This window comes from Sus scrofa, chromosome 15 (genome assembly GCF_054392235.1).
Source record: "Sus scrofa isolate SSC_HxYL_T2T_F1_AM1 chromosome 15, Sscrofa_HxYL_maternal_Yorkshire_Landrace_v2.0, whole genome shotgun sequence".
Classification (NCBI taxonomy): domain Eukaryota; kingdom Metazoa; phylum Chordata; class Mammalia; order Artiodactyla; family Suidae; genus Sus; species Sus scrofa.
This window is the reverse complement of record NC_139397.1, coordinates 31,433,313-31,459,998: the sequence shown is the minus strand read 5'-3', so window position 1 is coordinate 31,459,998 and position 26,686 is coordinate 31,433,313. Positions and strand designations below refer to the sequence as shown.

General features: G+C 44.7%; 1 protein-coding gene across 5 annotated transcripts in view; it reads right to left on the bottom strand.

Annotated features, from left to right (window-relative positions):
• TMEM163 (transmembrane protein 163) overlaps positions 1 to 26,686 on the bottom strand; it is a 464,307-nt gene that overhangs the window by 98,546 nt on the left and 339,075 nt on the right. For 2 of the 5 annotated variants that reach the window (XM_085001412.1, XM_021075190.2), the window contains 2 exons: positions 14,620 to 14,663; positions 13,246 to 13,337 (listed from right to left, as the gene is read on the bottom strand). The exons of the other annotated variants lie outside the window; for them this stretch is intronic. In XM_085001412.1, coding sequence (XP_084857538.1) covers positions 13,246 to 13,337; positions 14,620 to 14,652 — 125 coding nt within the window. In that variant the 5' untranslated portion in view covers positions 14,653 to 14,663. The remainder of the gene's footprint in view (positions 1 to 13,245; positions 13,338 to 14,619; positions 14,664 to 26,686) is intronic. 5 annotated transcript variants of the gene reach the window in all.

The following is a 26,686-nucleotide window of genomic DNA, read 5'->3' as shown; positions in this document are numbered from 1 at the left end:
TATGTCAAGAGTTTCTTGCCCTTTTTGGAGGTTTAAGTCCTTCTGCCAGCATTCAGTTGATGTTCTGTGTGAGCAGTTTTACATGCAGATGTGTTTTTTTGATGTATTTGTGGGAGAAGGTGTGTGCAACCGGTTATTCCTCCGTCATCTTACTCCGCCTCCCCTATTCCATATTTTAAATGCAAGTGTAGTTGCTATACAACATATTATATAAGTTACAGGTGTATAATGCAGTGCTTCACAATTTTTAAAGGTTATGCTCCATTTACAGTTATGAAATATTGGCTATAACCCCTGGGTTGTACAATATATCCTTGCAGCTTATTTTACCCCTAATTGTTTGTACCTCTTATTCCTCTACCCATACACCGCCCCTTTCCCTCTCCCCACTGGTAACGACTAGTTTCTTCTCTATATCTGTGAGTGTCCTTCCGTAAAGCTATTTAAAAAAACAAAAAACAAAAAACACCTATTTCTATTTTGCCTAGAAAGCCTACTGTTAAAAAAACGCACACAAGTTCCCACTGCAGCACAGTGGGTTAAGAATCCAACTGCAGTGGCTCCAGTCTCTGCAGAGGCTCAGGTTCAATCCTTGGCCCAGGGCAATGGGTTAAAGGATCTGGCGTTGCTGTAGTTGTGGCTTGGATTCAATCCCTGGCCCAGGAACTTCCAGGTACTGCGAGGATGGCCAAAAATAAGAAAACTATCTGATAACCCTATCTGTAACAAGCAACATTGCGACAAGCAACTTACCGGCATTACCTCATTCATTTCTCATAATCATTTTATAAAGGAGGTAGAAACTATTCCCATAAAACAAACACAGAAAAACAACTCAAGTATTCCTTAGGTGCCTTCTATTTAGTGATGTGAATAAACTGAATCATACAGAGAGAAATGATTGTAAAACACTTGCTGAGTAAAAACTCACAGGGTGCCTTCATTTAGAGAAAGGCAGGAGATGGGGAGAAAAAGGCCACAAAATCCCAATCAAGGCAATTTCATTGACTCTCCCCACCCCAAAGGAAGGCTGCATGCACCATGTTGTACCCTTTCATAAGGGAAGTGACTGTGTGTCTATGTGGTGTGGAGGATAAGCCTAACAGCTCCCAGCGGATTAGTCCAGGCAGGCAGCATCAACAGAGAGATGAGAGCTTTGCTCTTTGTTCCTACACTGCCTTGCTTTTTATGTTCCCCCCAAGGGAAAAGGTAGGCTTGATAAGATTACAAAAATAACACATGTACCTTGAAAAGCATTTTTTAGAAAATACCAGAAGAAAGTCACCAACAGCTATCACCAGTATCAATGTGGCATTAGTTGGTGATTAGTAGCAAATTCTTTTTTTTTCTTGCTTTTTAGGGCCACATCTGCAGCATATGGAAGTTCCCAGGCTAGGGGTCAAATTGGAGCTGGAGCTGCCGGCCTGCACCACAGCCACAGCAATGCCAGATCCAAGCCATGTCTGTGACCTACACCACAGCCCAAGGCAATGGCTAATCCTTTTTCTTTCTTTTTTTTTTTTTTTTTTTTTTTTTTGTCTTTTTGCCATTTCTTGGGCCGGTCCTGTGGCACGTGGAGGTTCCCAGGCTAGGGGTCAAGCCAGAGCCACAGCAACGCGGGATCCGAGCCGAGTCTGTGACCTACGCCACAGCTCACGGCAATGCCGGATCCTTAACCCACTGAGCAAGGCCAGGGATCGAACCCGCAACCTCATGGTTCCTAGTCGGATTCGTTAACCACTGATGGGAACTCTGACAATTGCTAATCCTTAACCCACGGAGCGAGGCCAGGAATCATTCCCACCTCCTCATGGATACTAGTCAGGTTTATTACTGCTAAGCCACAGCAGGAACTCCTAGTGGCAAGTTCTATGCAAAACTGAATTTTAAATGTGCAACAGCTAACACATAGCACACAGTGTGGAGACATAAGGAGACATATGCTATGAAAACTCTGACTCTGAACCTTCAAAGACAACTATGGAGAAACAAAGCCCAGAGTTTTCTTCTGAAAAGCAGACTCCTCAGGGAGGGGAAAGTATCTGGCAAAGGCTGTCACAAGGAGAAGGGCCTCCTTCTCAACTGCCTCAAGTGCCCCCACTTCAGAGAGGGCTCCAGACCCAAGTCCATTCACCTCCAAGGACAGACAGTGGTTTATGACACCAGAGCCCAGAGTGGAAGACGGAAGGATAATAGACAAAGGGTGACCGTCCTCAGGGTGAAACAGGCCAGGACCCAGTACTGGGCCCCAGCTTTCTGTGGCAGAGAGTGCTCTTCACTCAGCAAACACCCCTTCCTGCAGCAGCTGCCAGAGGAGAGGTCACAGCTGTGGCCAAACCCAGGCTCCTGTTCCTTGATGGCAAAGTGCTCAGCCCAGGATCCAGCAGGCCCTCCCCAGCTGCCAGCTTGGCCTAAAAACAGGAAGCAAAGTTGCCAAGAGCATGGAAGAAATCCAGACTGCAGCTAAGACAGATGATCTTCATTTGCAAGGCCTGTGAGCCCTCACTCACGGCAGCCATTTGCCAGGTGGCCCGGGACGTGACCTCCAGCTCCTGGGAACACTCATCCTGCCCTTAGACTGCCCCAAGGTGGGCTGTGCAATTGATCTGTGTCTGGCCAACTGCCACCCGTCTCCCCACCTCACACAGAACTGAAGCTCAGGACTGCATTTCAAGTTGGGTAATTTTATAGTTCTTAATTTCATGTTGTTACTCCTTTCAATTAATTTTGGGGTGCAGATAATTGCTAGGAAGGGGCATTTCCAGGGTTGGGGGGACAAAAAATGGTAAAACCAAGACATGCAAATGGTCATTTGGAGAAGCAGTGTTGTATAACAGTTACAAGGAAATTTCTGAGCAAAAAGACCTGGGTTCAAACCCCAGCTGTATTCATTTACCAGCCATGATATTTCATGAGCAATATTTACCTTCTCTACCAGGTGCTAAATAATACCTCTACTTAATACACAGTCCAGCATACCTGGCAAAGAGCAGGTGCTCAGTAAATATTTATTATCATCTTAATAAAGGGTACTGGTATAACCACTATGGAAAAGAGTACAGAAGTTCCTCATCAAAATAAATACAGAACTACCATATGATCCAGCAATCCCACTCTTGGGCACATATCCGGAAAAAACTACAATTAAAAAACATACATGCACCCCTATGTTCACTGCAGCATTATTTACAATAGACAAAATATGGAAACCTAAATGTCCATTGACAGATGAATAGATTAAGAAGATGTGGTACATATATGCAATGGAATACTACTCAGCCATAAAAAAGTTGAAATAATGCCACTGGCAGCAACACAGATGGGAATATCGCAGAGGGAACTATATCCAATCTCTTGGGATAAATCATGATGGAAGATAGTGATGAAGGGGTTCCATAGTTCAGACTTTCATTGTACAACTCTTTAATCAGCAGCTAGTGAATGTCAGGCATTTTTCTAGGGACTGGGGATAAAATGAATATGAAAGTTAAGGAACATCCTTGCCTTTGTGCATACGAAGTCTTGTGAGGGTGACGGACAAGAAAAATATAAACACACACCAACACATAAAATAAATACAGGTAATTAAAAGGAAAAACCATGGCACCGGGGGGAAAAAAAAAGAAAGTGCTGAGGGTGGTGGGGGGCAGGGCAGGAAGGGAGTTGTACTTCCTTAGACACTGAAGTTCTAGTAGCCAGAGTCTGGGAAATGGCCCAAAATGGAAAAAAAAGACTTCTCATCCCATATGAAATTCTGGCAACCCATTTCCCAAAAGAAATACAAGTGCCAAAAACACATCTGAGAATATGCTCAGCTAGGCTGGGAAACTAACATTTCTGTAAATGCACATTGACATAGAAGATTCAATTTTCCACCTGGACAAATGGCTATGATCAAAAAGAATGATAGCTCTTGGTGCTGGCAAAAGTGAGTAAACACACATCCTCACCCCTGCCAGTTGGGGTGTCAATCAGGACGACCTTTTTGGAGCACAGCTTGACACCAAGCAGCACAACTGTAATTTAGCATATTACTGGATCTGGATTTCTAGTAATTTATCCTAAAGATGGAAGCATTAAAATATAGTAGGACTAGGATGGTTATTTCAGGTTGTTTTTATCTGCAAGACATTGAAAACAACCCTGTCTTCAGCAGAGAATTGCTTAAACTATGTTAAATCCATACAGAAAATACCGCAGAGCTATCAAAAAATAACATATCTCTGTCCTAAGATGGAAAGATGTTCAAAATGTGGTGGTAAGTAGAAAACCCAGTTTCCAAAATGGTATACATAGATCATCTCTATTTATGTTTTTTTAAAAAAGGATGTATATGTAACCATGCACGCGTGCACACGCGTGTGCACGCACACAAAAGTGATACATCAAAATGTTAGTTCCAGGAGGTCCTAAAATAAGTGAGTTTTACTGTATTCTTTGTGCCACCACAAAGAATACCATAATCATATATTGCTTAGTCTTGCTCCAGACTTTTTTTTGGGGGGGGGGGGGCTATGAGATGAAATCTGGAAATCAATGAATAACCTTTTATCAGCTCACTATGCTACTACTCCATATCTCAAGCTTCAGGGTTCCTTTTATGGCTCAGCTGGTTAAGAACCTCACTAGTATCCATGAGGATGAAGGTTTGATTTGTGGCCTCACTTGATGGGTTAAGGATCTGGTGTTGCCACAAGGTGTGGTGTAGGTCACAGACACAGCTTGGATCTGGTATTTGTGCGGCCACGGCATAGGCGGGCAGTGGCAGCTCTGATTTGACCCAGAGCCCGGGAACTTCCACATGCCAATGGTGAGGCCGTAAAAGAAAAAAAGGGGAAAAAAGGGAAAGAAAAAAAGCAACTTTATACATATGCCAAAGCATGCATTTGAGTCTTTTTCTGTCTTTCTTCACAGATTCTTTTATTTCATACTTTTGAAAAGCAAAATAAAACAACAGAGTGGACAATACCAAATGATCCCAGGATGACTAATAAAAAATATTTTCAGGAGTTCCCGTCGTGGCGCAGTGGTTAACGAATCCGACTAGGAACCATGAGGTTGAGGGTTCGGTCCCTGCCCTTGCTCAGTGGGTTAACGATCCGGCGTTGCCATGAGCTGTGGTGTAGGTTGCAGGCGCGGCTCGGATCCCGCGTTGCTGTGGCTCTGGCGTAGGCCGGTGGCTACAGCTCTGATTGGACCCCTAGCCTGGGAACCTCCATATGCCGCAGGAGCGGCCCAAGAAATAGCAACAACAACAACAACAAAAAAGACAACAGACCAAAAAAAAAAAAAAATTTTTTTCAAAACTCTAAGGATGGAAAATAAGTGATCAGACCTATTTTGGAGCACATATTGATGTTACATCAACATCATGTTTAATCCTCACCTCAGTGACCTTTGGTAGCTACCATGGCCTTCCCCTGACCTTCACCCATGAGAAACAGGTTTCAAAAGATTAATAAATCACTGAAGGTCACAGAGCAAGTGAATGTAGGTCTGATAGAGAACTATCCTCAGAGACAGAATCAGTTTCCTATGGCTGCTATAACAAAGCACCACCAACTAGGGGGTTTTAAAACAACTTTTTTTTTTTTTTTTTTTTGCTTTTTAGGGCTGCACCTGTGGCATATGGAAGTTCCCAGGCTAGGGGTGGAATCAGAGCCTATGCCACAGCCACACCAGATCTGAGCCTCATCTCTGACCTTCACCACAGCTCATGGCAACGCAGGATCCTTAACCCGCTGAGCGAGACCAGGCATTAAACCTGTATCCTCAAGGACACTAGCCGGCTTAGTAATGCACTGAGCCACAACGGGAACTTCCACAACAGAAATTCACTGTCTCACAGTTTTGGAGTCTCAAAGTCTGCAACCAAGCTGTTGGCAGGCCCACACTCACTCTGAAACCTACAGGGCAGAATCCTTCCTTATTTCTTCCAGCTGCTGGTGTTTACCGATAATCCTTGGCTCATACATACATGTCTCTGAATTCTGTCCCCATTGTCACATGGTCATTTTCTCCTTGAATGCCTCTGTGTGTGTGTGTCTCCTCTTCTCACAAGGACACCAGTCTTACTAGATTAGGACCTCATCTAACTGGTGACATCTGCAAAGATCCTACTTCCTGATAAGGTATCATTCTGCAGTACAAGGGGTTAGAACTTCAGTGTCTTTTGGTGAAACACAATTGAATTGCTACTGGAACCAAGCCTACCTTCCTTTCTCTAATACAGCCTGCCCACTCCATCAAAATCCATTATCATCTGGCCCTGGTGGGTTTTATATGTTCTCTTCCTAACAGTGGAAGGGGACTCCCTTCTACCTTCAGGCAAGACTCAATCCAGGGTGTTCCCACTGTGGTGCAGCAGAAACAAACCCCACTAGCATCCATGAGGATGCAGGTTCAGTCTCTGGCTTCACTCTCTATCATAAGGATCCAACACTGCTTTGAGCTGTGGTGTAGGTTGCAGATGTGGCTTGGCTCTGACGTTGCTGTGGCTGTGGTGTAGGACAGCAGCTATAGCTCCAATTTTACCCCTAGTCTTGGAACTTCCATATGCCATAGGCGTAGCCCTAAAAAAAATAAAGAGACTCAATCCAAACTATTCAAAGGAGATGAGCTCATGTCCTGCCATCAAAGCTCTACCTTCTGCATTAGCTCTCATCAGTCATTGAGGGCATCTCTGAAGTTATTTATTCTTGTTCTCTTAAGCTAAAACACACTCAAGAGCTTGTAAAGTTGAGAGCACTAGACAAAAGGTGGGGGAAATGCAATTCGCCTTCCCAGAGTCCTCAATTTAGGGCCAGATTGCCTGCCTCCTGAGAAAGGGGAGACGGGGGAACAAGGTTCTACTTTAATATGGTCTTGGTATAACTCTTTGCCTTTGTGGTCCACTTAGACCAGGTACCAAGTGCAAATTACCAACCCATCCTTTTTTTGACTGCATCAGTTTTCATGTTCAATTTCCGTAACTGTTTCAAAACCAGCAAAGGGGCTACTGACACCAGGAATCGAGACTATCAAGCCATCCTGTCAACTGGTGGCTTTCAAGACAAGCATTTGGCTCAGCAAATTGGAAAAGGAAATACCCTGCCTGGGTGAGAAGCAGCATGCCCCACCTTTTCCACACAGGAAGACACACAGAGCACTTCACCTCTCTAAGAATATCTCCCCACAACTCTTGCATCCACTTCTCCACATGCTGCTGAGCATAAGGCCATTTGGAGGTCCATTTGGAACAAGAGAACAACCTCCTGGGCTGTGTTTTCGCCTCTGCGTGGCAGGATTGGAAGCCTGGAAACGTGCACAGCCTTCCATCTGCCTCCACCTCTCCATCTCAGGGAGCTGACGGGTGGCCCAAACAGACAGCTGGGACCAGGGAGCCTTCTCGGGGCCTCCCACCTGTGCCGCGATCACATGCAAAATGTCAAGAGGCCCCCAGTGAGTGCCCAGCTGTACTTTCGGTGGCAAGCATCCTGAGGCCCTCTGCGGCTGATGGCAGCGGGAGGCTGTGGTACTTTCCCGTGGACTTACATGGTACCCCAGGGCTGAGAACACCTCAGACAGGAGTGAAATTCCCTGTGTCCTTTCGCCCTGCCAAGTTCCTCCTATGCTGATTTCTCCCACACCCTCTGCCTCCAGCACTTCCTTCCCTCCCTCATCAGCTTTCATTTCCAAGTTCCCTGGACTCTGATGTATCAACAACTTTGTCTATTTTATAAAAATAATCATACTAGCTAAAAGAGGCATTATCCAAAATGGTAGCCACCAGCCACCTGTATGTCTATGTAAATTTAAATTAATTCATATTAAGGAGTTCCCATCGTGGCGCAGTGGAAACGAATCTGACTAGGAACCATGAGGCGGGTTCAATCCCTGGCCTCATTCAGTGGGTTAAGGATCCAGCTTTGCTGTAGCTCTGATTCGACCCCTAGCCTGGGAACGTCCATATGCCACAGGTGTGGTCCTTAAAAAAAAAAAAAAAAAGAAAAAAAGAAAAGAAACAAACTTAAATTAATTCAAATGAAATAAAGTTAAGAATCTAATTCCCTGGTCCTGCTGGCCTCAGGTCAAGGTCTCAATGGCCACATGTGGCTTGTGGCAGCCACACTGGACAGTGCGGAGGGAGAACATGGCATCATCACAGAGAGTTCTATTGGACAGCCCTGGTCTAAGGGGTATAAAGAAACTGTCTCCCCTCTTTCTCTGTCCCCAACCCCCCTCCCAGAGGCGATCCTGGTACCAGGCTCCTTTGTATGCTTGCCAAGATTTGCCCACATGCCCAAGCCGTGTGTGTGGATGCAAACCTCTCTAGTTAAAACCAATGAGACAAGACCTTAAACACGATTTGACTCTACGCTTTCTTTGCTTAATGAACCTCGGAGATCACCATGTCAGTGTACAAACAGTACTTCATTCTTTTGCTTGGCCTCACAGCAATCCACTCTCACCAGGACAACCATCACCACCCCATCCTTATAACTGCACTCCACAGCCCCCTGCGTGGGCCTGCTCCCTTCCCTCCCAAACATTTTCATCCTACTCCAGTCTCCACATACCCAGACTCTTCTGCCTCTTGCCTCCCCTGCGGCCCTAATAAAACCTGGCTGTTCCCTGAGGAAGCTGCCTTTCCTATCTTTGACAAGGAGGCTGCCTTCCTCTCTCATCCACTTTCTCAAAGCCTGTCTTCCTCTTGGTGAATTCCACATCAGGTCTCTGACTTTCTCCCACACCACCCCCAGTTGCCCTCAGACTAAACCACCCGCTACCGTCTTTGCAGTCACCCCCTACCTCCTGGCCCCTCTCCTTCCTTCACTGGTGACAAGAACACCTGTTTCACTGCCTTGATTTCCTCCCTGAATTCTGCAAAACATTCCCGGACTCCCAGTGGAGCATCCAGCCAACACCAGGCCTCCTTCATGCCCCTGACCTTTCAACCTCACCCTACCTCAGCCACCCACTCTTACCCCAAATCCCCACCAGTAAATGAACCACTGGTGAAATCCTGGCTCTCAGCATCCCACTCTCAAATCAGTGCTCCACACCAGCACCAGCCAAGAAAAGCAAGCCTAATCCAAGAGGCCTATGCATTAACCTCAGCATGGTCCTCCTGTCCCTCCTCAAGCAGTTAAGATATTCTGGTGTATTGTTTAGAATCCCTCCTTTACAAACCAATGACTCTTTTGCCCTTCCTTCTATCACAGTCACCGGTTGAAAACCCTGACCACCTGTAAGCCTGATGGTCCACCTTCCCCACATACATATTCCCCACCACATTCATTTGGAGCTTTTCCAAATAGATAACTATTTGTGGAATTACAAAACGGGGCAATTGCTATGGAAAACAGTATGGAGGTTCCTCAAAACATTAAAGACTGTCGTTAATGGCTCACATGGGTTACCATATGACCCAGCAATCCCACTTTGGGATATACTTCCAAAAGAATTGAAAGCAGGGTCATGGATGTTTGCACATCCATGTTCAAAGCATCACTATTCACAATGGTTGAGGTGAAAACAACACAAGTGTCTATCAATAGATGAACAGATACACAAAATGTGGTCTCTACATAAAATGGAATATTACTCAGCCTTCAAAAGGAAGGAAATTCTGACATATGCTACAATGTGGATGAACTTTGAGGACATTATGCCAAGTGAAAAAAGCCAGTCACAAAAGGACAAATACTGTATGATTCCATTTATATGAGGGACCTAGGGAGCAGTCAAATCCATAGAGATGGAAAGTAGAAGGGTAGTTACCAAGAGCTGGGGGGGGAGGGGAATAGGCCATTGTTTAATGATTACAGAGTATCAATTTACAAGATGAAGAAGTTACATAGCTGAGTTCACTACAACATGAATATACTTAACACTCCTGAACTATACACTTAAAGTGTTTAAGATTGTAAATATAATGCTGTATGGCTTTTTTTTTTCTTTTTACATCTGCACCTGCAGCATATGGAAGTCCCCAAGCTAAAGCCTACACCACAGCCACACCAGACCTGAGCCATATCTTCAACCTCTGCTGGAGCTTGTGTTGGCACCAGATCCTTAACCCACTGAGTGAGGCCTGGGATCAAACCCAAATCCTCACGGACCACTAGGTCAGGTTCTTAACCTGCTGAGCCTCAACGGGAACTTTATGTTGTTAGGTTTTTTACCACAACAGTAACTGTAGTAAGGTGTCTTGTGGCATAGGGGATTAAGGATCCGGCTTTGTCCCTGCAGCAGCTTGGGTCACTGCTGTGGCACAGGTTCTATTCTTAGTCTGGGAATTTCCAGGTGCTGCGGGTGCAGCCAAAAAAAAAAAAAAAAGTGTAAAACAAAACGAAGCAATTGGGACTATGCTCTGTGGCAGTGCTGAAGGCACATTCTCTCCCTCTGAGCATCAAACACCCACTACACCCCAGTAAACACCAAGTCAGCGGGCAGCAAGGCCGAGGAGGGTTTCTATCCTTTCTGCATTGGCAATTCCAAGCTCAAGATTCACTCTGAAGATAAGAGTGACAATTAGAAGAGTTAACTAAGAACTAGTTTGCTATTTCGCTCTAATCTTGCTCTCCAGCAACTAACTGAAAACCAATGGCTCCTCTAGCTATGCCCCTGATAATTCATTCATGCTCATTAATACGCAAACATTAGTTTCTCAGCTGGCAGTGAATTTTGACTTTTTAATTTCCATGGGATGAGCCAGATATTAAAACTTTAAGCCAACAATACAAAGATTGTGAGTGTTGTTTTAATTCCCAGCTTAAGAATCTCCAAATGAATTCATGGGCATCATCGCGCTGAACTAGCATCTGGGAATCATCAAAGCCAATCTGTGAATTTCTGCGTTATGTGTATTAACACAGATATACATGTCTTAAGGGTACCTGTTTGGGGATCATTAAAAACAGTGAAACCAATGACATTTCTTGTCATCAATCTTGATGTTGGAAAAACTCCAGGCCACCTGGCAAATGCCCACAGAGATCCATCCCAACACTGCACAAAAATCATAATGTGTGGCTTTGTGCCTAATGTGTAAGAAACTCATTTTAGCATAAAGGAAATCAGATTAAAAAAGCAAATTAGGAGAGAGAAATTGAGAAACACTAAACTCAACTCCTCTGGAACTGCAAATCAAATTCTGGGTTATTAACTATAAAATAAGAAAAAGCAGAGGGAAGAGCTTTTGCTTCTGAGGGTTAAGACCCCACAGAAATATAAAAGCCACATGTGTCACTTTAAATTTCTAAAAGTCATACTGAAAATGTAAACAAAAGTAAAATTAACTTTAAGTTTACTTAAGGCAATATATCCAAAACAGCCTTATATCAACATGTAACCATACTGGTTTTGAATTGTTAATAAAATGCTTATATTCCTTTTTTCTTACTATGTCTTTGGAATCTGGTATGTGTTTTACCCTTATAACACCTTTTAGTTAGAACCAGCCACATATAAATGCTAAAATAGTCATTAGTGGCTGCCATATTGGATAACAACTATAGCAACTGTAGAACCAAAGAATAGGTGCTCTTCTGCCAAGATAGGGACTAGCTCTTGAAAGGTGACCATACATAGCACTCTCCAGATTGTTCTCACAGTATTCTTCAAATACCAGCTGGCAACAGCCTGGGGAGATGCTCTCACTGCTCCTTTAGTTAGACCAGTGTTAACTCAACGTTGATCGATATGGCACCATCAAATGAACTTTTACAAAATCAATTTACTACTACTGTTTCCTAATTTTTTCAACCAATAAATTGGCATCCATTTCCAAACCTTATCCTAAAAAATCACCTATGATATCACAGATTTGATACTTTAATTATATTTGTTAAAAGAGCTAATGCACATTAAAATATCATTTAACACTTAAAAGAGGAGTTCCCACTGTGGTGCAATGGGATCGGCAATGTCTCCGTAGTGCCTAGATGAGAATTCAATCCCCAGCCTGGCATGGTGGATTAAAAGATCTGCAGCTGAGGTCAAAACTGAGGCTCAGATCTGACCCCTGGCCGGGAAACTCCACATGCCGAAGGGCAGCAGAAAAAGAACAAACACTTCAAAGAAGATTTTATGCTCTAAGGGCAAAAACTAAACTAAAATTTGCTTGCTCTCTCTCCAATCATTTACGGCATCATCTTTCAAAAGCTTTCCATTTGGTACATGCAACCTCAAACTGATTACCATCTGAGTCCCCTGACACTCAACATTTGTATGGTGGAACGTGAAATAGCATCCTCATCAAGAGTAGCTTTTGTCTGGACACCATCACAAACCACAGGGCATTTCCTCATTTGTATTCGACTGTCCAAAGGCTGCAGAGGTGGAGTAAAGCTGTTGTTCTAACGACCAGTGATGGCTCAGTCCCAGGGGAGCTGCCTTAATAATTGATAATGATGACAACTAAGGCTTACTCAACCACATGCCAAACACTGCTCTAAGTTAATGTACTTAACATAATATTATATTACATCATACATTGTGACGATTCTTATCTCACTCACATAATCATCACAATAACCTTATAAGGACATACTGCTTTTTCTCCTTTTTTTCCAGAGGCAGAAATAAGGCATAGGGCAGTTAATGTAGCTCCCCACAGTTTCAAAGCCAACAAGGGGTGGAGCTGAGATTCAAAGCCAACAAATCTGACTCTGGAATCTGGGAATTACTAAGGGGATTAAAAAAAAAAAAAAGGAAATTGGAAAAGACAGGTGTATAATAGTCACAAATACAAGTACCTCAAAGATAAAATCATCACCCACAAGATGTAGAGACTAGAACAGGCAGCACCCTCTAAATCAGAGAGGAACAGAAGTAGAATAATTTAGAATGCCCCGAAGGCTTCTACCATAAATTACAATGAAGAACTCATCTTACATAAAAACAAAGGGGAAAAAAAGCATGAAAATTCAAGGGAAAAGATTCCAGTAACACAAAGAGAAAGAGGATGGATGGACAGATGGATGGATAGATGATGGACAAACAGACAAACGGACACACAAACATTCACTCCAGCCTCAAGAGCAGAAAACAGGGAGCATTACAAAGGGACATCCATCTCTCTGATCACCCTAGGAGGGGGCCATCTCAGAGCTGCCCCATCAGACATTTTCAAAGGCAGTTTGGGGACCTTAGTCTCATCACTGGGAGCAGAGCTGCAGGGTGAGCTGTGCTGACAGCCTAATTCAATGGCTTTGATTGACGAGGGTCCTGCAGCCTGGAAGAAGAGAACAATCCACTTACATGTACTCCCTGTGGGCAGAGTGCACAGCGGCTGCATTGCTGTAACGCCACAGCACAATCGCCGAGGACAGTACGTCGAGGATGGCATCAAACTAGGAGAAGGAGACACAGCATTAGCGGCTTTTCAGAGTTAACAGGAGACAACTGTGAAGACATGAGGCGACTGTGTTGTCACCTGGAACATGTGAGCAGAGAAAATGCCTGCCACACGTCGCCCTCAAGGAGGCTCCTAGGAATTGTGAGGCAAGATACCCAACACTCCGTGCCCCTTCCCCTGCTCCCAGGGTCTGAGAAACCACACTCTGTGGTGTGGTGGGCTCTGCTCCCAAGGCCCCCCGCTCCCAGCTCTTCAGGGAGAGGAAGCGGGCAGTGATGATACTGCTCTGACACATGTGAAACTATTCCACCCCAAGTAAAAGATTCAGGCTGAGAACTCTGGGCTCTGGCTCTCAATGGAACTGTTCTACTTGGGGCCCGGGGTGGGGTCACCCAGGGGCTCCTGCGGGTTGGCCAACACTTTGAAGTTGGGTACAAAAGTCAATGCTTTTGTTTGAATGAGGAAGTGTATGACAGAGAGGGAGAGAGAAACAGAGGGAAAGAGGGAGGAGTGTGAGTGAGACAAGGCGGGAGGGAGTGTGTTTGTGTACGTGTCTTTGCATGTGCGCACACATGCATCTTTCTAGGGAGACAGTCCGCACCTTTCAGAAGATTCTGAAAAGCATCCGCAAGCCTCAAAACATTAAGTTCTCACAACAAAGGGAAGAAGTGGGTTTGGGAACAGAAACACACACCCTCGGGTGTGGAAAGCCCTAGAGTGGTGCAGGGGGTGCTATTGAAAGGAGCCTTCTCTGCATGAGTCACTGAAGCCCGCAGCACAATTTTCATCTTGCAAGTTACAAGCACTGGCCCCTCTTAAAAGGATGTATGGACTTTACCCAAGTTTTCAGCATCCCCATTTTCTCTAATCAACTCCTAGCAGGAAGCAGTCTCAGAAGCCAAGTGACCACTCATCTGGCTACAGACTGACTTATCCTGGTACCAGCATCCCTGGTCTTAACTCCCAGCACCTCTGCCCACACCAGCAACAGCTTCACTCCAGTGAGTGCCATTTTCAAACTATGGCTAAAACCCTATAAAACATCCTGTCCAGTTATGGAAAACATGGTGGCCCTGATCTATTACTGAGACTGGTACAGTGTCAACTGCAGTTGAGTTCTATTCGACTGTCACAGTGAAAGGCCCTTTCATAAAAGGTATGTTTGCCGTGCTCTTGCTCATCTGCTAACCACCCTCTAAACTAAGAGCCCAATGTGAGATCTGTGGGCTTGGGAGAAATGAGCAATACTTCATAAAAGTACATTTCAGGTTACTTACTGCAAACCCAAAAGCAGAGGCGCTGTACCTCATTACGGAGACAGCTAAAAAGAAAGAAAATAGTATTCAGAATCTTTTAAGACCTCAAGTATACTTTTTCTCTCATTTGTGAGAATATTCACATATCTGATACGGACTTTTAAATATCAAGGGAAAAGTTCTGAGAGAATAAAATCAAAAATTAACTGTACTTGTCAAATCTGAGAATTAAACAAATTAAAGAGTGAGGTGAAAAGATTCCAGGCTTCGTCTGCAACAACCTCCCTTCCCAGGGTGCCCTAAGGCACTAAAGGGCCAGCTTCAGAATGAAAACGCTTAAGCAGTTGTCAATCAAACAATGGCTGAGACTTTGAGACTTTAGCAACTGGGAATAGAGAGCTGGGAACCATATTAAACCTTGAAAGTGAATAACCATCTAAACTGTCCCCATTATCAGGTAATTAGTGGTGGTAAACTATATTTGCACACCATCACTGGCGGGAATGGAAAAAAAAAAAATCTCTTGCCCACCAGAGCTTAAAATCCAGTGTAGATCTCAAAAAAACTGTTTAGAAAGAAATAACAAATTATCTTTTTAAATTTTATTATTATTATTATTATTATTATTATTATTATTATCATTACTATTTTGCTTTTTAGGGCCGCACCTGCAGCATATGGAAGTTACCAGGCTAGGGATTGAATCAGAGCTGCAGCTGCCAGCCTTCACCACAGCCACAGCAACGTGGGGTCTAAGCTGCATTTGAGACCTATACCACAGCTCACAGCAACGCCCTATCCTTTACCCACTGAGCAAGGCCAGGGATGGAACCTGCATCCTGATGGATACCAGTCAGGTTCGTTACCACTGAGCCACAATGGGAAACTCCAAGAACAAATTATCTTAAATGAGAGATGTCTACAAAGTAGATGCCGTATTTATAAGTAAAATATATGTCATCCATATTCAAAACTCTATCTACTTTTTTTGGGGGGGCAAGTTCATTGGGCAGCACTTTTGTTGAATTCTGTGACCTGTTCTGTGCCAAAGCCATGTCCAGCTTCAGAGACAGTTCTCAATTTGACTTAATAAAGGCAGATCTCCACATAAAAGCTATTTTTAACAAGCATATGCCCACTCACCAATAAAGAATGAAACCCAACCCAATAAAGAATGAAACCTAACTCAGCAGGTCAGCAAGGCTTTGAAGTGAACTGTCCTGGGCACTGGAGTTCAGGGAGTAAGGGAGGTGTGAGTAAGGGAGGTGTGAGCACAGGGCATGGAGGTCCATACCCATTCAGACTCTCACTCAGCCCACCACACATCCCTTCTCTGGGAGCTGTGCTCTGTCTTATCCACAAGGTCAAGGAATAGCCCCAGGGAACCATACTGTGCTTGGTACCCCTGCCCCCAGCCATAAGGAGGGTGTGACCCAGTGTGACCCAAGCATATTTCATTCCATGAATTAAGAATTCCTCTGTATAGCAGAAATGATCCAAGAATTTTATTGTTTATGGAGAACTGGAGATTGGCACTTGCCACTTGCCTCTACATGGAGTGAATCATAAGTCGTTACACCTGTTGACCGTCAACACCCCCTCAAAGAGCTCAGGGTGCAAATCTGGAGTGAGGCACTCTGTGCTCTGGGAAAACTGGCAGAACAGGCCTTCAGATAGTTGTTTACAGGAGAAGATTTTATGAACCCGATTCCTACATCTCCTCATATATAGAAAAGTACTGAAAGTCCTTCATGGTGACATCTGCTCATGACCAGCAGTAACCTTCAGGAGACTAGCATTGACCTTCTGCAAAATATGTGCTTGGCTGCATGAACCTCCCCCCGCTTCACCAAAATCACCTCTACACTGACTTTCCCCTGACTCTTTGCAGCAGTGTTTCAGAGCTATCTGAATTGCTGCCTCCTGGGCTACGGTCCTCATTTTGTCCCAAATAAAACTTAATTCTCAACTTTTATATTGTGTATATTTTTTAAGTTGACATTATAAAGGATGTAGCTGATAAATATACTAAGAACTTCTTTCTCCCAATTCTGACCAAGTTCCTGGTAGAACTAATCTATCTTCTTCGCCTGGCAACAATTTGATAGATTTTTTGAAGGTTATAAGCAACCCACTACTACCTTGATTTTTACAGATAATTGCAGCACAAAATTAGCAAGTCTTCCAATAAAGTTTCAAACTTAAAAAGCAAAACACAAAAGGAATTGAGATAGAGTCTAGTTGGTCAATGTATGCTGGTGGAATGGAAACAGACTGAGGAGCAAAGAGGCAAGCATAGGGCAAAGGCAGCACTGGAGCAAGAGAGAGCCCCTGGCTTCCCAAAGTTTCCATGCCTTTCCAGGAACTTGGCCCCATTCCGGTCCTCGGGCTGTGTGACCCAGCATATTCCTGATCTCCTGTGTTCGTGACATGAGCTGCTTTGGCCATCCTTGCTGTCCCTAGAGAAAGGCAAAGCCAGCCATGTGCAGTGACTGACTGTATCTCTCCCGGGCAACACAGGTGTGGTGGTGCAAAGGGGCCCTGAACCTCTCCAAAGAACCTGACTCCCAAGCCAGGTTGACATGTGCAAAAAAAAAAAAAAAAAAAAAGGCAGCAGACCTTTTGACAGGCTGCCCTGAGCACCAAGCTGCCCTATAAGACACTGGGTCTGGCTCACAGGAAGTACTCAATAACTGTGAATTAAGCTGAATAAAATTTCACAGGAACATGGAGTTCCCTGGTGGCTCAGCAAGGTTAAGGATCCAGCGTTGTCACTGCTGTGGCTCTGGTTGCTACTGTGGTGCAGGTTTGACCCCTGGCCCGGGAACATCCACCTGCCGCAGGCATGCCCCCAAAAATAAACAAATAAGATAATTTCATAGGAACAAACTGAAGCAACTGTTTTTTTCCCTTTACAATCTGTTTTTAGGCTATCTTAGTTGTGCTTTTTGTAGATAACTTCTTTGTCAGTAATGGGAACCCTACTAACTCCCACTAACATCTCACCCATTTGCTCAATATATACTGCAAATGGAGAGATGCTCGGCCATCAGAGTTCCTGTTGTGACTCAGCAGGTTACAAGCCTGATTAGCATCCATGAAGACACAGGTTCAATCCCTGGTCTTGCTCAGTGGGTTAAGGATCCAGCAGTGCCATGAGCTGTGGTATAGGTCCACAGATGTGACTCAGATCCTGCATTGCAGTGGCTGTGGTGTAGGCTGGCCGCTGCAGCTCCGATTTGACCCCTAGACTTGGAACTTCCATATGCCATAACTGTGGCCCTAAAAAGAAAAAAAAAAAAAAGAAAAGAAAAAGAGCTGTTGGGCCAGATGGACCATCGCCCTGCCTCCATCTCCACCTGCACTGTCTGGACCGGGCAGCTCAGAATGGATGGCACAGCTGGAAAAGCACTCCACTTGCCATCACAGAAGACCTCCTGCTTTCCAAACACTAAACTTTCACTTGAAAATGTTTTAATCACATGTTTGGTAATATCAGGCTCTTGCAGAGTAGGCTACAGATTTCAAAAAAGTCAGTGCCCACTTGCTCATATTAAGAAACACAAGGAACCTGGAGTTCCCATCATGGTGCAGTAGTTAACGAATCTGACTAGTAACCGTGACGTTTCGGGTTCAATCCCTGCCTTGCTCAGTGGGTTAAGGATCTGGCATTGCTGTGAGCTGTGGTGTAGGTCACAGACGTGGCTCAGATCCCACGTTGTTGTGGCTCTGGCATAGGCTGGCGGCTACAGCTCTGATTAGAACCCCCCCCCCCCCCAGCCTGGGAACCTCCACATGCTGCAGAAGTGGCCCTAGAAAAGGCAAAAAGACCAAAAAAAAAAAAAAAGAAACAAAGAAAGAAACACAAGGAACCTTGTTTCAGAAGACTCAGGAATCCAATAGAGATGCCCACTCACTGGTGGCGTTTTCCCGACCCCATAGGCATCGAGGGTTCATGATTTCACATACTTGGAATTATACTAGAAAATCCCACGTGTGTGTGTTAAGCCTGCAAAGTGGATGAATGACTTAGAGCACAAGTGGAATATTCCTATAGTTCTGTCTCCCATGCACCAGGGAGAATGGGAGCAGGAGCGCTCCAGGTTACCCAAGATCCTTAACAAAAGGGAAACATTCGCTTGTATCATTTACTTCTAAGTTGGCTCCAACTAATTTCCTCAATGAGCTGGAAAGGGGAAAGGTGGAAGACTGCATGAGGAATGGAGGGCACGCTGCAGGGCCCTCTGTGCAGTCACAGCTCTGGCAGCTTCCCTTCGGGAACAACTCTGCAGCTTTCTCAATGAAAGAACAGCAAATAGTCATCAGCACGGGACCTAAGTGAAAGGGGTCAGCTGGCTTTTTATATATTTCCTTAGAGTGTCAAGTAATGACTTTAATTTTCTTCAACCTGTAACTTGACTTGACACATCCTAATTCTGGGATAAGAACTGACTCAAAGAGTGGGACTGAAAGGCAAAAAGACAAAAAAAAAAAAAAAAAAAAAAAAAGAAAAAAGAAAAAAGGTTAACAAATCGGACCAGGAACCATGAGGTTGCGGGTTCAACCCCTGCCCTTGCTTAGTGAATTAAAGATCCGGTGTTGCTGTGAGCTGTGGTGTAGGTCGCAGACATGGCTCAGATCCCGCATTGCTGTGTCTCTGGCGTAGGCCAGCAGCTACAGCTCCGATTGGACCCCTAGCCTGGGAACCTCCATATGCCTCCATAGGACTGGCCCTAGAAAAGGCAAAAAGACAAAAAAAAAAAGAAAAGAAAGAAAATATTAAAGAGTGGGACTGGTTGACAGCAGTGCCTTTAATGCAGGTGCTAGATTTGACCTTGGATAACGGAGAAGAAAGAGCCCTTCTGACATCAGACAATTATGCTGCAAGCTGGCAAGGTCCAACCCAATTGCAAGGGCAGAGCTCTCCCAGGAAGGCTGCTCTGGGTCAAGGACAAGGCTCCAGTTGAAGGTAACAAAGTATCTGTGGCCATCAGCATGTGGTGTGAGGCTGTTCAGCAAATACTGTAGTCGATCCTGGACAGAACACCCAACCACCAGTAGCCTTCAAATTCATCTGGATACCTCTAGTACCAGTGGGAAAATAAGGGCAAATTTCAGTAATGTGTCTGCTCCTCACATTCAGAACTTGTCTCCATCACTCATAGCTTAAACGTGCACTCAAGGAGCCAGTGTAGCCTATAGACTACCAGCAGCCTACAGGCCAGTGAGTCTCATTCCCCAGGGAGCTGAGGTCTGAGCTTTCTGCCTCTCACTCCCCTCACTCCCCAATGGGAGGAGGCCGCCATCTGATGAGGCTGGACTTGCATACCCAGAAATGCACACTTAGCAACTGGGCTCCTCTCGCTTTCCCTGCTGTCTTATTTCTAGGTGTTATTTTTTTTTTTTTTTTTTTTTTTTATACCCACTAGGACACAGAGCTCTTAAAACGTTCCTATGTCAAATGAAGATCAACAGTTTGGGGCTTGCCTAGCATCCATTAATCCCCACTCAGTTAAAAGGGCCCTGACTCTCGTATATCCCCTTCCCTTAGACCAGTGGAGCTTGGGCAGGATGACATCATGACCCCACTCTAGTTTATCCCCATCTCATGGCCAAAGCTGATGATGCAGAGCTGGCACAATTCATTGTGAGCCAATGAGAAGCTGTCCTGAGATTTTTCCTGAAAATATTGGGAAGAGGCTCTCTTTCTAAGAGGGCACTGCAGAAGTGATATTGTGCAAAGAGGAGCTGATGGTAGCAATTTTCTTCTAAATGAGAAGAGGCTGCCTCAGAAAGAAGCCAACACAGAGGAAAGCAGATATTAAAGACAAACACAAATCAAACCTCTGGTGACATGGACTGAACTCTGGAGTCCACTCCTGTATTTTTCAAATACATTATCTAATAATTTCCTTTAATTTGCTCAAGCCAGTCTGAGTTGAATTGGTAACACTGGCAGCCAAATGAGCCTTAATACAATACTTAATACTTTGACCCAGCCATCCCTTACCTAAGACATAGGAAAACACTTCTACACAAAAGGTTCATAATAAGTTTGTATAAGATTTATTATAGCAAAACACTGGGCACAATTTACATATCTAGCAGTAGGGTAATGATTAAAGAATGGCCCATTTAAAGAGTAAGCTCTACGAATCTGTTCACAAATGTTAACCAAGAATTCTGTTGGTTAATGCTTATATTAGCATACTAGATAGAATAATGATATTGATAACAAACAGCTGGTATATTTGATGGCACCAGTACTAGGTGCCATGGGCAAGGACAGGTCTGGGTCAGGAGAGGTTCTGGCTAGTGCAGGTGCAAACTGAACAGAGAGGTCATAAGAGACTTGAGAAGATAAGATGTGAGCAAAGATTTGGAGGTGGGGGAGTGAGCCACGAAGTCACCTGGAGGAGGAAACTTTAAGATAATGGGAAGAGTCTGTGCAAAGGCCCTGAGGTGGAGCACTGACATTTATGAGGCCATTTTGTCTGGAGACAAATGGGAATAAGAGGGAAGTTATGTGAGATAATAGATTTATTCATTGTTTGAACTGACGTAGAAAAGGCAAAAGATGATTGATATATGTGTTACAGTACAACTACGCTTTAAAAATGCACTGAAAACAGGAGTTCCCATTGTGGCTCAGCAGTAAAGAACTTGACTAGTATCCATGAGGATGTGGGTTTGATCCCTGGCCTCGCTCAGTGGGTTAAGGATCCAGCATTGCCATGAGCTGTTGTGTAGGTCACAGACATGGCTCAGAACTGACATTGCTGTGGCTATGGGGTAGGGTGGCTCCTGTACCTGCAATTCAGCCCCTAGCCTGGGAACTCCCATATATTGCAGATGCGGCCCTAAACAGCAAAAAGAAAAAACACTGAAAACTAAAATCTCTCAAATGATAACAATGGTTAATCTTTGATGGGTTGCAATATTTGAGTGGGTTTCTTTCCTTTCTAATATTCTGAATTGTCTACATTTTCTACAACAATTATATATGACCATTCATATTAGAAAAAGAAATGCATTTTATTTGGTGTAAAAAATTATCCATCTTGTAACAACATAGCCAAAGATCTAAATCAGCAGAGCAGAAGCCAGGTTTATTTGCATGGATGGAACTAGAGAATATCATACTAACGGAAGTAAATCAGAAAGAGAAAGAAAAATACCACATGATATCATTTATATGTTGAACCAAAAATATAACACAAACAATCCTATCTACAAATGAGAAACAGACTCACAGACATGGAGAACAGACTTGTGACTCTCAAGGAGGACGGGGGAGGGAGTGGGATGGACTGGGAATTTGGGGTTAGTAGATGCAAACTATTGTATTTAAAATGGATAAGTAATGAGCTCCTTCAGTTCAGCACAGGGAACTGAATGTAAGGATCAGTTCCCTGAAAAGGAATGTATATACATGTGACTGGGTCACTTTGCTGTACAGTGACTGGGTCACTTTGCTGTACAGCAGAAATTGGCACAACCTTGTAAATCAACTACACTTTCATTAAAAAAAAAAGTAATCAGAAATGTACCCAAAAATATACATACAAAGCTGTTTATTGCAACATTGTTTAAAACAGCAAGATATCAAATAAACAAAATAAATGTCAAAAATTAAAAAAAAAAAAAGAAAAAGATACCAGATTTATACAGCTGGGAGCCAGCTGCACTGAGGGGTCATAAGAGGAACACACATGACCATACGTCTTTATTGTGTCTCTGTTTCTGAAATCCATCTCTATAGGCCAAATCACTGACATGAGTAGCTTGCAAATGCCCCCAAGGTTAGTGGAGGCAGAGAAGCCAGGGACTCAAGAAAAACATCACTCCCCTCCAGAGGTCCTCTAGCCTCCCCAGTTTTCTGCTTGCCCTACACTCTACTTTCATTTACATGTCAAGGGGGTAATAACAGCTATACTCCCAGAAGCACACATACAACAGAAGTCTTAAATAAATATTGAGACAGGTCTGGTTAAAGACCATACCTTCTTTAACTAAGTTCCACTCAGGCCAGAAATCACTTCAGCTGGAAAACTCCAATTCAAACAGAAAGACAGCTGGGAAATGGAGCAGACCCAGGCAACCCATTGTTAGGGTGAAGCCACATGCAAATCCTGCAGCTGAGTAAGCAGCAGGCTTGGAGGGAGGGCTTGGGGACATGCAGAAAAAATGCCTTGGAAATGCACAGGGAGGTGAGAGAGCCAGCAAGGCCACAGAGGGCCAAGGCTGTGAGCCCCTGGAGGAGGAAACAAAGAATGCCATTTCAACTGCAGGCAAAATTTACCCAACAATGAGGACCCATCTGTCATTCTCACCAAAGTCAGGCAATAATTATCTGGAGCCTTAGCACTCTTTAGCAATACCCCAGGCCCCACAACACCTCCAAGCTGCTAAATTATATGCCCAGTAAAGCTCTGTTAATAAATCAATCCCACTTTAATTAGACCATCCCTGTCACTCAGACACCTAGCAACCACCTCACCAGAAGCCAGGGAACTAACTCGACTTGCAAGCCCCTCTCGCCATCGTCCACCTCCATTGTGCTGGCTGCAACCTAGGAGGCAGCAGGAGTCAAAATTAATTGAGTTATGTCCTAACTCACTTCAACCACACCTCCAGCAGCTTCCGGATGGTCTGTCTCACTCAATCGAGACTATAAGGTACTACAAATGGGAGTGATAGGATGTTGAATTCAGTCATCACTCAAGGAAAAGAGGGGAGAGCAGTTAGAAAAACACTTCAACAAAGCCACTTAACCTGTTCAGCGACTCATCTTTCAGGGGCAGCATAGGGCTGACTTTGTCTGTCTAGGCCAGAAGTTACAATACGGCCACTAGAGGATAAAATTCAGTATTTATGTGATCTATACAGTATCATCCAAATATAAGAACTGGCTACCAATATTTTTAAGTCAAGAGACATCAAAGATTGGTGGGGGTGGGCAGGAATGGGGGGAAACACCTGGATTTTTGGCTTCTCTCAAATACCTGAGAACAGCCAATGCCAGGCTGTCTCTTTCCCCCAGCGGGGCCACCTCTGCATTTGGATGGAACATGTTCCTGGGCAGCTGCCTCACCTGCAGCATTGGATGCAGCCAGCCTTGCTCTCCTGCCTGGCCCCTCAGGGTGTCCAGCTGACCTGGACGCCTTGAGGGTGCAGCCCTGAGCAGCTTAACACAAAGGACAGTAGTTTCACAACCAGATTTGCAGCTCCCAACAAAATCCTTGCTCATTACTCATCCTGCAGCATGAAGAGTAGCCTCCAATATTTCCCACTGTTCAGCCAGGCTTTTGGCAAATTATTGAAAGCTGGACCCTGGGTCAGTTCTCAAAGCCCACACCAGTCTTTGAGGGCTTATCTTCCCTAGAACCTGAGAAGCATTCATTAGCCCAGGCAGCCTATGGGTCCTTCCCACCCACCCTCCAGGGCTCTGCCCATCTGCAGACAGGGAAGCCCTTGCCAAGACCTCAGGGATGATTAGGAAGGTCGATCTTTCACCTGACCAGGGGTAGGTGGCCATGAGTAAAGAGAGGCCATACAGTCCCTCCTCCTCCTCCCCCTCCCCCCACTATAACCTCTGTGACCCACAGCAAGAACAGACATGAAGAGGTTAGAAAATACGGCCCCTCTGGGGCAAGGAGTGTCATTTGATGGTGACCTGGGCAGCTGTGCAATGGAAGATACATTTGCATTCAGGTTTTAAAGAGGAAGCAAAGCCCAAAGTGTCTTGCCTGGACTCCCCATATCCTCCCAACTGGCCCCGCTGCCTGAACCTCTGTCCCAGCCCATTCACAACATGCGGCCAGAGTGGTTCTACCTGTCACACTCCAGGAAAGGCCTAGGTTCTCACGATGAATGAGACCTCATGTGCTGACCTCCTCCTATACAGCTGCACCAGCTCACTGGCCCACCTCCACCCCCCACCCATCAGCCAGGCATGCTCCCACCAACCTAGGTGCTAGCTCTTCTGCCTGGACCATTCTTACCCCAGAATCTGACTGACCTACTCCCACATTACCTTTACATCTCTGTTCAAATCTTACCTGGTAGGCCTGGCCTGGCCACCTTAATACTGCAACCTTCCCCTTACCACACTCTAGGTTTCCTTTATCTGGAGTACAGACATCTTCCATCACACCATCCCATTTCCTTATCTATGAACATTGTATACCATCTGACCACCCACCCCCCCATTAGAATAGAAGCACTACACAGGCTGCAGGCTTCTCTGTTTTGTTCCCCGGTGTCTGTCACATGTCTAAATCAGTGCCAAAACACACAAAAGCACTTGGCTTGACTGACTGATTGACTGACTGACTGACTGAAATGACACCTTCCCCTTAGCTCCAACCTGCAGTGAACGCAGTCTTCAGGAAGAAAGCTGACAGGCTAGGGTTTGACATACACCGGGGGATCATTCCCTGAACAGACGGAGCTGCAGCCAGCATTCTTCAGGGCATCACAGAGAAAGCAGCTTCTGTTAAGGCCCACTCTTTTAAGGAGAAATTGGCGCATCAGTGAATAGCAAAGACCTAGTACTATGGGAAGAGTAAAAAGAACAGTTTTGAACGTAGAAAGCCCTGAGCCAGCACAGAATAGGACACACACACACACACACACACAAAATTGAGAATGAGAATAACCCAGGGAAAGTCTCTACCCTGGACCAGGGTACCTCACTTCTTCCAACACACACCCATATACCCATTCACTCTATTTCAGTTAGCATGACATGAAAAGCACCCGTCCTCATCCCACAGCAGCAATCAGCATTCCTGCCAATTAATAGGGAGAGATGGGGTTTAGAGAGGTTCTCAGTGTACCCAAGCACAGGAGGCACCAGCTCAGGGACAAAAAAACCAAGAACCCAGCTTTTCATGCTGGAGTTTCTCCAGAAGCAAAGCACACTTTCACTTTGCTTCTTCTGCACACCAGGAATAAAGAGGAGGAGGAGCTACTGAAAACCCAGTTACCCAACTCTGATGAAAGCTTATGGACTGTCGGAGTTCCCGTTGTGGCTCGGTGGTTAACGAATCTGACTAGGAAGCCAGAGGTTGTGGGTTCGATCCCTGCCCTTGCTCAGTGGGTTAAGCATCCGGCGTTGCCGTGAGCTGTGGTGTAGGTTGCAGACACAGCTTGGATCTCGCGTTGCTGTGGCTCTGGTGTAGGCCAGTGGCTATAGCTCGGATTCAACCCCTAGCCTGAGAACCTCCATATGCCGTGGGAGCAGCCCAAAGAAATAGCAAAAAGACAAAAAAAAAAAAGAAAGAAAGCTTATGGACTGTCTTCAGTAAACAATCCACTCTCACTTGCTGCTACATTTTTTCCAAGGACCTCCACTGCCTGAACTAAGGATATGCCCTACCGACTGTCAATGGCACATTTCTTACAGTCTCCCTTTTGTATGATTTTTACTCATCACTATGCTGTGGCTGCTGAGGCCAGGGGTCCTCAGACTACACTTAGCCCCTGTCCTGCAACCCTCTCCAAACCAAGAGCAGCCTGAGCTCATTGTGAAACCAAATTTATGGTTACCAAAGAGGAAACACTGGGGGGAGGGATAAATAAGGAGACTGGGATTAACAGATACACACTACTATATATAAAAGAGATAAGAAACAATGAACTACTATATAGCACAGGGAACTCTACTCAATACTGTGTAATAATCTAGATGGGGAAAGAATCAGAAAGGGAATGGATATATGTATAACCGATACACAGTCTGTATATCTGAAACTAATAACATTGTAAGTCAATTGCACTCCCACTTAAAAAAAAAAAATGAGCCTGAGCTCCGCAATAAGTCTTCCATTCAATAAATAAATGCTCATTAAGCATCTACTACGTGCCACACACTGTTGTAATGAGCTGGGGATACAGCCATGAGGTTAACCCAGCCATCTGATGAACTATGCCTCTAAAAGTCTTAACTATCCCTTAATCCCAGAACACTGCTTCTTTTGTCTGGTAAATAAAGCATTCATTGAACAGAAAAAGAGAGACAGGGGAATTTGATACAACAGACCTCCACCCCCACCCCCTCAGTTTGTCTTCTCTAGCCTTCTGT